Source organism: Thalassophryne amazonica, chromosome 18, assembly GCF_902500255.1.
Source record: "Thalassophryne amazonica chromosome 18, fThaAma1.1, whole genome shotgun sequence".
Lineage (NCBI taxonomy): Eukaryota > Metazoa > Chordata > Actinopteri > Batrachoidiformes > Batrachoididae > Thalassophryne > Thalassophryne amazonica.
The window spans coordinates 23,141,831-23,153,374 of NC_047120.1; the positions used below are offsets into that span (position 1 = coordinate 23,141,831).

An 11,544-nucleotide genomic window follows, 5' to 3' on the forward strand; every position below is an offset into this window, starting at 1 on the left:
TCTAACTCACTACAGAAATCTGCTTTCTCCATCTCACAACCAACCTACGGGCCATATGCACTGACATTCATCATCACCCAACTTCACCCTCATCCCCCACCAGACATTCACTTTCCCTCCACCACAATCTTAATATACTCTTCAGTTCACTTGAATTAAATCTAATTCATTTTATTTATATAGTGCCAAATCACAACAGAACTGACTCAAGGTGTCACACCGGTGAGGTCTAACCTTACCAACTCCCCCTGAGCAAGCACAGGGTGACAATGGTAAGGAAAAACTCCCTCTGGCTTTTTGAGGAAGAAACCTCAAGCAAAACAGACTCAGATGGGTAACTCACTGCTTAAGCCATTATAACAATAACAGTGACAATAAAAACAAAAACAAAACAAAAATGAATAGGGCGCAGATGGCACCATCAAGTCAGTAAGAGATCGTTCAGCTGCTTCCTTGTTTTCACTTGGGGGTCCCACATCAGATCTGATGTGGATCTGCATGTTGTATGAAAGTTAATAATTGTAATGTTCCAATGAAGTTCAAGTCCTCAAACCTTTTCCAGTGATGACCTTCTGTATTGCTGCGATTCGCGATGTTGTCGGTGCGGTGCATCCCATCCAATCGTTCAGCACGCAGCTCCTTACAGTCCAGGCACGTCCAAACAGAGAGCAAAAGAGAACAGAACTACCAGCACATAACACATTAGGTTCACTAACAGTTCACGAAGAAGCAGAAAGTGTACTAATGTGATCACTGGTACCCAGTGATGCCGGTAACGCGTTACTTAGTAACGCGTACTTAGTAACGCGTTACTCTAATCTGACCACTTTTTTTAGTAACGAGTAATCTAACGCGTTAATCTTTCCAAATCAGTAATCAGATTAAAGTTACTACTCCATGTCACTGTGCGTTACTATTATTTTTCATTGTGGGACGATAGCAGCATTAAACTTGGTCTGTGGGCAGGAGGTCGGGGTTCGACTGAACTGCCCACTTTAAGTGAGCTGTGAGCTTTTCATCCACGGTTTTTTGCAGCTGCTCGACTCGTCGTCTCTTAAAGCACGGTGATCAGCACACCTGCACTGAGCTTTACAAAGACATTTTTATACTTTTTTTACTCCTTTATTTAGAGCTGAGCTGAGCCGCTCCGTATCTGCACGTTAAAACAGCTGATCCTCCGCGATGCGTCAACAACTAACACTATTTTCCACTCAAATGCACCTAAACTCTCTTTCTGAGGACCACATGATGTGAAAACACAATAAAACTTTCTTACCTGTAAATCTGGTCACATTTTCTGCATAAATAAATGTTATCCATTCTTTGTGCTCAAACGCCAAAGTAGGGGCGAATCCAGATGGAATGGGGGCGTGAGGCAAGGATGTGCCCCCCTCACAACACCCCTAGATTAAAGGTCCAGTTTTGAAGCCTTTTTTTACTACAACTATTAATACTACTTAAAATAATATTAATTTCGACAAGTAAAATATTTAGAGAGAATTTAAATGTTAGAAAAATGCTAGAATGAATTTAATAGTTACATTTATAAACAATGTAGGTTCGAAATTGCAAGTTTTACTGTTACAGTGCTGTCAACAGTTAAATATGAGGTCAAGAAAGAGGTCTTTATTTTACTTTTTATAAAACAAGTATTTATTTTCATTGAAGTCAAGAAAGGGTGACTATAAAGTAAGTTTTGGCAAAACAGGTATCATTGTCATGTTGAGGTGGCAGAGGGTTGTTGTCGGCAGCTGGGAAAAGTAACTAAAAAAGTAACAATAATCTAACTTAGTTACTTTTACAATTGAGTAATCAGTAAAGTAACTAAGTTACTTTTTCAAGGAGTAATCAGTAATTGGATTACTTTTTCAAAGTAACTGTGGCAACACTGCTGGTACCTAACCCTATGCTTCACTAACAAACCCAGAATTTAGATATATTGAGGCTGAGCATATCTTAATTGAGAATGACCCCAACACTATTTCTCCTCCTACCCACACAATGTTATAACTCTATGAACCCACCTCTGGTCCTGGCCTTACTTCCCTTCCACTTAGTCTCTTGTGCGCACAGGATGTCTACCTTTCTCCTCTTCATCATATGAACCAGTTCTCTTCCTTTACTAATCATACTGCCAGCTTTCAAAGTCCTGACTCTCACTTTCACACTTCTAACTTTACTCCTCTCCCACTGCCTTCAGACATGTTCTCCTCCTCCTCTCCTTCATCTAACAGCAGCCCAATTTTTTGGATGGTACCTTGCTGGACAACAGCACTAGTGGCTGTTGTCGTTAACCCTGGTTCAGACCAATCTGGTATGTAAATTTGATTTGTGATCTGCATGGTTTATTGGGCAAATTTTAAGCCGGCTGCCCTTCCTAATGCAACCCTACTCCTTTATCTGGACTTGGGACCGGTGTCGCAGAATATACTGGCTTGTACACCCAAAGTGGCTGAGGTTAGACAGTGTATACTCATCCTGCTTCAACCTTTCTCAGTTACCCGAGGCTTGGGACCAGCATTTGGAATGCATAGGCAGTACACCCCATGTGACTGAGTAATGAATTTCAGTAATTGTGGTCCTACCATAATGATGTGCTGCAGTGGTATACTGTATGAACTTAAAGCATTTTGGTGACTCTAAGAAGGATAGAGTGCATTTGTGTGAGTGGGACAGGTTCTTACAAAGATCTGCTTTTACCAGGTCGACAAATGATTTGTTGCTCAGAATAATGGCCCCTTCACACACAGTGCGAAGTTTGGACGGCGTTTGGATGAAAATGGCAAAACAGTTAGAAATTAGTGCACCACTTAGCATTGTGCCGACAGGGCAGGCATGCACGAACCCGGTGCGAGAGTTCATGCACATGCCGGTGTCTTTCGGGCGGGAATACACAGTGCCAGCTGCGGCACATCATGCCGCTTATGTGGAGGAAATATAAAAAAACAGCCGGTACCTGCTGGACCACATTGCACCGCTTATGTGGAATATATAATAAAACCAGCCAGTACTGGTGGGACCACATCATGGTGCTTATGTGGGAAAAAAACAAAACAAAAAACATACAGCCCACTGGACATGAACCCGCGCTGTCAGGAAGGACATGGAAGTATTACAAAAAAAAAAATTTGAATCACACACCATATAATGCATTTATCAAGTGAGCAATACAAATATGAGCCGTCTGTTCCTCTGTAAATGACCCATGGTCACAGACATACAGTCATGAAATGACATGAATGACAAGCAGTTCACTCGTCTCATTCATGTCCACATTTGCTAGCGCGTCTCCAACCGGTCGCCTGGCGTGTCTTGTGGACAGTGCGCCGCAGGACACTGCGCCATGTGGAACAGAGCTCACGTGGGTGTCGTGACAGTGAGATCGCCTGCTGCATGTTCTGATCTAACGGTCCATTTCAACCTGGGAGCAGCCTGTCCATGTGCCTGCTGCAGCACGTCGCCACAGTGATACGTTTTTATTTATGTCCACTTGATAACAGCAAACAGACACATGCGCATCACAGTGGGCAGTTGCAAATGCAGTACATAGTGTCCAGCTGGACTGTCCAGATCCACAGATTTCCACAGCCACTTTAGTGGGAGGACACACCTCCTGTCATCTCAGTGCACACACTAAAGGCCCACTCATGTGGGACTTAGACAGATTTTGAGTACGAAAGTGATTGTCTGCAGTCTGTTGTCGTGCCAAGAGTGAGACTGGCTACACATTTTCTAAGTGCCATACGAGCGGTGTTAGATGTTTGTGCGTGTCACCTGGAATTTGGCCGGCACCTGCCGCGAGAGGGTGCAATGGGTTCACACAGCGCACACTTTTTCAGGCACTTGTGTGCGCAAATAGTTGTAACAACAGGTGTAGGAGGCGTTGGAGGCAGTGACGACATTATACGGTTTGCACACGATTCCTGCATCATGCGCAGTAAGTGTGCACTTTGTCCAAACTTCGCACTATGTGTGAAGGGGCCCTAAACTTGTTTTCTTATGTGTCAGTAGAGCTATGTAACCAACAGGTCAACTGATTCTTATTCACCAGCCAAACAGCAAACTCATCAGGTGGCCTTTCGTAATGTCAGAAGACACAAATTAAAACACAGCCTTGCTGTGTGCTCTATGAATAATGTAACATCAGGATGTAATCAAAAATAATTAGTAAAAATCACTTTTGTTCCGCTTTAATGACCACAGTTTCTATGCCTTTAACACAGGTGAGCGAGCGATTGCTTTCCCCGTTGTGGACATCGACCAGAATGAAATCGTGGACACTAATGGAGCAGGAGATGCCTTCGTGGGAGGTACGGGGTGGAAGTGATTCTCCACGCAGCTTGATTTCGATGTACATTCCCAATTAACCTTTGATGCCAGCCAATGATGTAATGCTGTAACGTCTGTAGACTGCGTGAGCATGACATTTACCCTGCTGTTTGTGACACCGTTTGAGCTGATTGTTGTAGACTGAAGCCTGTTCCTTATGCCGTTGTGAATGCTCACTGCTCGCCAAAATGTTTTGGACCAAATGAATGCTTCTCTGTCCACCCAGGTTTCCTCTCTGCATTGGTCCAGGAGCAGTCATTAGAGGAGTGCATTCGGGCTGGACACTACTCTGCAAACGTGATCATCCAACGGGTCGGGTGCACCTTCCCAGAGAAGCCAAACTTTCACTGATGCACCTGAATGCCGCACATCACTGTCTTTTCCTGAGATATTTCTTTGTGTACACTTCAGGATTTTCTGTAATTCTTTTCTATTTACAGTGGCTGCATGGGACTAACTAATACAGCTTTAATATTTTCTAAAACTTGAATCAGCACCTCAGATATTTTAATACTATTTAAACCATGTACTTGTGTCATATATGGGAATAGTACATTTATGTTTACAACAATACTCCAACTAAAATCTGTCTTCTGAGTACAAAGTACTTGCTCTGGGCTTCATGGATTGTGCTGAAAAGTTTGTACGTCACTTTCATCAAAGCAGGTCAACACTGATCATAACTTCCCATGCAACAGTCTGATGTGATTTGTCATCGACATTTTGAGCATAAGGCCTTTCCTTGTTAGGAATATATTGAAAAAATTGGAGTGGTCTTTTATTCGGGGTGTACTTTAGCGTGTTATATATACTCAACAAAAATATAAACGTAACACTTTTGGTTTTGCTCCCATTTTGTATGAGATGAACTCAAAGATCTAAAACTTTTTCCACATACACAATATCACCATTTCCCTCAAATATTGTTCACAAACCAGTCTAAATCTGTAGTGAGCACTTCTCCTTTGCTGAGATAATCCATCCCACCTCACAGGTGTGTCATATCAAGATGCTGATTAGACACCATGATTAGTGCACAGGTGTGCCTTAGACTGCCCACAATAAAAGGCCACTCTGAAAGGTGCAGTTTTGTTTTATTGGGGGGGATACCAGTCAGTATCTGGTGTGACCACCATTTGCCTCATGCAGTGCAACACATCTCCTTCGCATAGAGTTGATCAGGTTGTCAATTGTGGCCTGTGGAATGTTGGTCCACTCCTCTTCAATGGCTGTGCGAAGTTGCTGGATATTGGCAAGAACTGGTACACGCTGTTGTATACGCCGGTCCAGAGCATCCCAAACATGCTCAATGGGTGACATGTCCGGTGAGTTTGCCGGCCATGCAAGAACTGGGACATTTTCAGCTTCCAAGAATTGTGTACAGATCCTTGCAACATGGGGCCGTGCATTATCCTGCTGCAACATGAGGTGATGTTCTTGGATGTATGGCACAACAATGGGCCTCAGGATCTCGTCACGGTATCTCTGTGCATTCAAAATGCCATCAATAAAATGCACCTGTGTTCTTCATCCATAACAGACGCCTGCCCATACCATAACCCCACCGCCACCATGGGCCACTCGATCCACAACATTGACATCAGAAAACCGCTCACCCACACGACGCCACACACGCTGTCTGCCATCTGCCCTGGACAGTGTGAACCGGGATTCATCTGTGAAGAGAACACCTTTCCAACGTGCCAAACGCCAGCGAATGTGAGCATTTGCCCACTCAAGTCGGTTACGACGACGAACTGGAGTCAGGTCAAGACCCCGATGAGGACGACGAGCATGCAGATGAGCTTCCCTGAGACGGTTTCTGACAGTTTGTGCAGAAATTCTTTGGTTTGGTTCTTTGGTTTCAGACGATCTTGGAGGTGAACATGCTGGATGTGGAGGTCCTGGGCTGGTGTGGTTACACGTGGTCTGCGGTTGTGAGGCTGGTTGGATGTACTGCCAAATTCTCGCCTTTGGAGACGGCTTATGGTAGAGAAATGAACATTCAATACACGAGCAACAGCTCTAGTTGACATTCCTGCTGTCAGCATGCCAATTGCACGCTCCCTCAAATCTTATGACATCTGTGGCATTGTGCTGTGTGATAAAACTGCACCTTTCAGAGTGGCCTTTTGAGTGTGTGTATATATATATATAAACACCATGTACTTGTCATATAAGGGAGTAGTACATTTATGTTTACAACAATACTCCACGTCTCTGCTACGTGTGTGTGTGTGTGTGTGTGTGTGTGTGTGTGTGTGTGTGTGTGTGTGTGTGTGTGTGTGTGTGTGTGTGTGTGTGTGTGTGTGTGTGTGTGTGTGTGTGTGTGTGAGGGAGGGAGAGAGAGAGAGAGAGAGATCCAAATACTCCAACACCTCTTCAATTTTCTTACTGGTACACCTATATTTTAAGTGCATAATTTAAAATATGTTCAAAAATAAATGTAAATGAATCAGTTTTGTAAAATCTGAATATTTTACAAAAATGTCCAAAGTTGCAGAACAGCAGTAAAATAAATTGTTTTATATCAGAATTTAATAAGACATAAAATTGATATGACAGTCCTTGGCGTGCTTTGAATTTACAGTTAATCATCACTTTTACAACCACATTCCTATCAAACAAGCTAGGGGATGAATACACAAGTCATTGAAAATGTCTTGGACTTTATTTACAACAATCATTAAGAAATACAAACACTATGGTCCTGTAGAATTAATCTCTCTGGAGGAGGCAGTTCTCAGAAACAGAGTGATGGTACAAACAGGCAACGAGTGAGGGAAGCCACCAAGACACCTTAGACAACTCTGAAGGCCTTATAGGATTCTGTGCATGTGACTGGACAAACGAGGTATCATGAAACTTTTATCTGTGACACTGCTTCATGGTGGAGTGGCACAGAGAGGGATTTACACACAAAAACATGATCAGATCTAGGCTTGAGTCTCCCATGTGCCTTCTGCCAAATTTTCATGTCTTCTTTGAAGAAAATCCTACCGTCTTCAAATCTGCCTGGAAGCAGTGACTTGGTGATGCAACAGACAAAAGTTTCACAGTTTGTCCGGCACAGCCACAGAAGCTGATACGTCCTACAGAATTGTCTGGGTGTCTTGATGGTTTCCCTCACTTGTCTTTCTTACATGAGCGCCCAGTTTTTGTTTTAACATTTTGATAAATGAAACCATTTGGCTTTGTTGTTGTTTTTCGGTAAGTTTGGTTTTGGTAAGTTTTACCTCTTCTGACAATACAGAACTGGTTTATTCTCATTTAGTTCTGAGCATATTATAGTTAAAACAGAGGAGTGGTGAGTTGTGACCAGGAATGTACAGTAAGAGTCTGACTAAGAGTGTCCAATGTCAGGGTGAGGATGAAAACAATGTCTTTTTTGTCGCTACTTCCTTGAAGCTCAAAGGCTCCAGAGGAGTGGTAACTACGCAGTGGAAAAGTGGAAAATTACCCAACTTTTGGATCCGCAGGAGTTGATGATGCTGAATGAGCGCTCTGAAGGTGTCGGTGCAGTTTGTTTGTGACATGCGTTTATCTGCTGTCAATGCACACTGATCACACCTGCTGTATGTCGTAAAGGTACAAGATACAAACTTTTCAGTCAATGGTCAGGAGGTGAGCAGCCGCGATGGGAGAACAGCCCGTCATACCGGAAAGCAGTCTTCCTGGTTTGTCTAAGTGCAAACAGGATACAGAAATCTGAATGAAGAATGAATCCCCCCCCAACACACACACACACACACACACACACACACACACACACACACACACACACACACACACACACACACACACACACACACACACACACACACACACACACACACACACACACACACCAGTCTGTGCTGAGTGTGAGAAGACTGTCTGTTTGAGGACCAAGCCCCAACCTGCAGTACTGGAAAATGAAGCCAACATGGAAGTGCTAAATCTTGCACTTACTTGAATGGCCACTACAGGCCGACTCTGGAATTGAGTCACCTCCTATATGTGTAGAAATAATGTTTCCAGCCTGTTGACTCTTCATTGGTCAGTTCAACTGTTTGTCCTTCTGAGAATTTTGTTCCAAATATCTGAGATAATATGGTTTGCTGTGCGGTTAATTGTACTAACAGGCCCTCAAAGAAGTCTGGGCTCCAGGATTTCCTTGGAGTAAAATTTTAGAGCTGTTTATATCTTAGCACGGTTAGCACTGATTGGCAGGTAGCTTCTTGACAGTAGGTCCACTGTTGATGCAACGGTTACAAAGGCAATCTGCTTTACCATATGTTTTAGTACCAATGCCCGAGCCAACCATGATGAAAACCGCCACCTAGTCCCCAAAGATGGGCCTTAAACAAACGCCTGACCCGACGTTAGCCTGTTAGCCATAGCTTAGCTTAACTAGTTTGGTAACTGTAAGATGTAGGTGTGTTCAGACTTCATTTGTCCCACCCAGGCCACACCACTCGTGCCCACTCTCCACCTCTTTGTCCAGTTATGATTTGGCCGGATGTTGGGCAGAGTCAGGCAGCGTTTGGCGCCGCCCCATTTGAGTTTCAAACCTGCTCTTCAGAAAAGCAGTGGGTGATGTTTTGGAGGTTTTATCCATATATACACAGTCTACCATGACAACAGGAGTAGGCTACAGGCAGGTGTGATGGTTAGGTGACTCCTGGCTTAGCCCAAGACCGTGTGCTACACAAAACCTCAGACATAGACGACGTTAGAGAAGTTTTCAAGAATTTAAGGAAAAAAAAATCAAAACTGTTACTCTGGTAAATTGAGTGATGGCCAATATGACAGCTCATTCCTCAGAAGATAGATGTTTAGTGAAGTATTTCTTTTAGCAACAAGCTGTTGTCTGATTTGGTTCCACTGTGGGTGACTTTCCCTTTCTGAAACAGATTTAACAGCACAAGGATGGAAAGAAGATTCCTTTGTTGTTGCACAAATAAAAGGATGTCAAATGTGTTGACAGTTGAACATATGGGAATTTATTGAATATGTATATACCACTGTAAAACAAGCGGCGGTCTTGGTGTCCACCAGACTGAGGCTTTGAAAATGAAAGAAAGTGACAAACGAGCTGTTTTCAACCTATATGCAACTTCAACCACACCTGCTTCGCGCATAACCTCCACCAACGAAGATGGGTGAAGGTTATGTTTTCATCCCTGTTTAGTTTCTCATATATCATTATGACATTTTTACAGAGGATTCATATCCTGATAAGCAAGAACTGAACCAATTTTCAAGGTGATAGGTCAAAGTCAGAAAAAATCTTGGAAAATTGGAAAAATCCCAGTCCTTTAACATTGAATGACTTTTCAAAAATTCATAACTTTGTCAAAAAACACCAAATGTCTTTCATATTTGACAGCATTATGTAGGATAGTATCCTTTATGGACTGACAAAGTTTGATCTCAATCTGATCCTGATAACAGATTTTGTGGCCATTTAAGTTTAACATTGAAACCCCCATTTAATGTATATTTTAATAACCTTTATTTAACCAGGTAGAAATTCCATTGAGATCAAAACCTCTTTTACACCTTGTCAAGAAAGGCAGCAGCACATATCATAACAGACAGGTTATCATCAACATGAGAACATTGGTGAAAAATAAAATACAATCATCTTGGTCATAACATTGCACATGATATAAACTCTAAAGCAGATTTAGACTTAGAAACAAAAGCATTGCACAAACGAATCCCATTCACAATCTCAGACTGGAAGGTCTTCAAGGAGGTCAGTCTGGACAGTTTCAGTTCGGATTGGAGAACGTTCCAATCAGAGGGAGCTGAGAAACTAAAGGCATTCTTTCCCACTTCAGTGCAGACAGGATGTACATGAAAACATCACGTCATTTGAGCGCAGAGCATAATGGCTTTCAGATCTCTGTAGTAAGATGCATAAATAGGTCAGAACCAGACCAATAAGAGTTTTGTAAACCAGAATCATCCAGTGTGTATAACGCCAGATAGAGGGCATGCCAGCATTGGCATACAACTCACAGTGGTGGGTAGTTTGAATTTCTCCAGACGGTTCTGCACCACATCAAAAGCGGACTGTGTTACTGAGTTTGAGCAGCAATAGATTGTGTCATCAGCATAAAGTGGGTAGAAGGCATTTGATAGGTTTGTACACAGGTCAGTAGTATAAAGTGTGAACAAGATGGATCCCAAGACTGAGCCATGAGGAGAAAAAAAATTATATATAAATTATATCTTAATCAAACATGCCCCAGTCACTCTCATATTTGAAAGGGAGGTGCAGACTGGCACTCACGATCACCTGACAAAGTTTGATCTGGATCTGTGAGTGAGTGAATACCACAAAAACTTTGATTCAAGAGCATAAACTAAATACACATTTGATCAAATCTAATTTAACTTATGAAAAGCCACTTCTAACAGGACTTTAACCTTGAAAATGTTTCCCAAGGTAAAAATTTGCAGAATTGGAAACTAGTGTTGGCGGAGGTTTCCGCTCTACTTGCGTGGGGCTCTAGCTTCCTTCATGTATCATTGTGATGATGATATTATACCTTGTAACAAGTTAAGGCAGTTCCAGCAGGTGGCAGACAGGTCTGTAGTACAGCCAGGTCCATAAGTATTTAGACAGTTGCACAAGTATTTAGACAGTTGGTTATTTAGTTCGTACACCACAGTGTAGAGGATATGAGAAAGTAATTGTTAAATATAAATCTTCACTTTAGCAGCCAGTTTTCTTTTTGACAAGTCGGGATGAACACATGAACATTTCCTTGGCACTGAATATGTCTTGGACTTCATTACCCATACCCGCTTATTCCAGTTAAGAGTTACAGAGGAGCTGGAGCCTATCCCAACAGTCATTGGACGAGAGGTGGAGTACACCCTGGACAGGACACCAGTCCATCACAGGACCAACAGCAAAAATGTTTGGTAATATATGGTAAATCTGTCTGGAGTACAGTAGGTAGTTCTCAAAAATGGAGTGACTGCACAAGAAGACAACTAGTGAGGGAAGCCACCAAGACGCCTAACACAACTGCGGAAAAGTTATAGATTTGTGATTGGAAAAACTGGGAATGGTGCAATTTTTGTCTGTTGCATCAACAATCACAGCTTCAGGATGGAGTGGCACAAAGAAGAAATTTAGCTCAACAAAACCAATCTAGGCTCATGTCTCCTGTATTACTTCTGGCAGACTGTAGCTGAAATGTCACCTTTTCATTC

General features: G+C 42.6%; 1 protein-coding gene across 2 annotated transcripts in view; it reads left to right on the forward strand.

Annotated features, from left to right (window-relative positions):
* adkb (adenosine kinase b) overlaps positions 1-5,222 on the forward strand; it is a 436,023-nt gene extending 430,801 nt beyond the window's left edge. The window contains exons 10-11 of one of the 2 annotated variants that reach the window (XM_034193559.1): positions 4,224-4,310; positions 4,556-5,222. In XM_034193559.1, coding sequence (XP_034049450.1) covers positions 4,224-4,310; positions 4,556-4,680 — 212 coding nt within the window. In that variant the 3' untranslated portion in view covers positions 4,681-5,222. The remainder of the gene's footprint in view (positions 1-4,223; positions 4,311-4,555) is intronic. The other variant, XM_034193560.1, reaches the window with a different exon arrangement.
* The last annotated feature ends 6,322 nt before the right edge of the window (positions 5,223-11,544 follow it).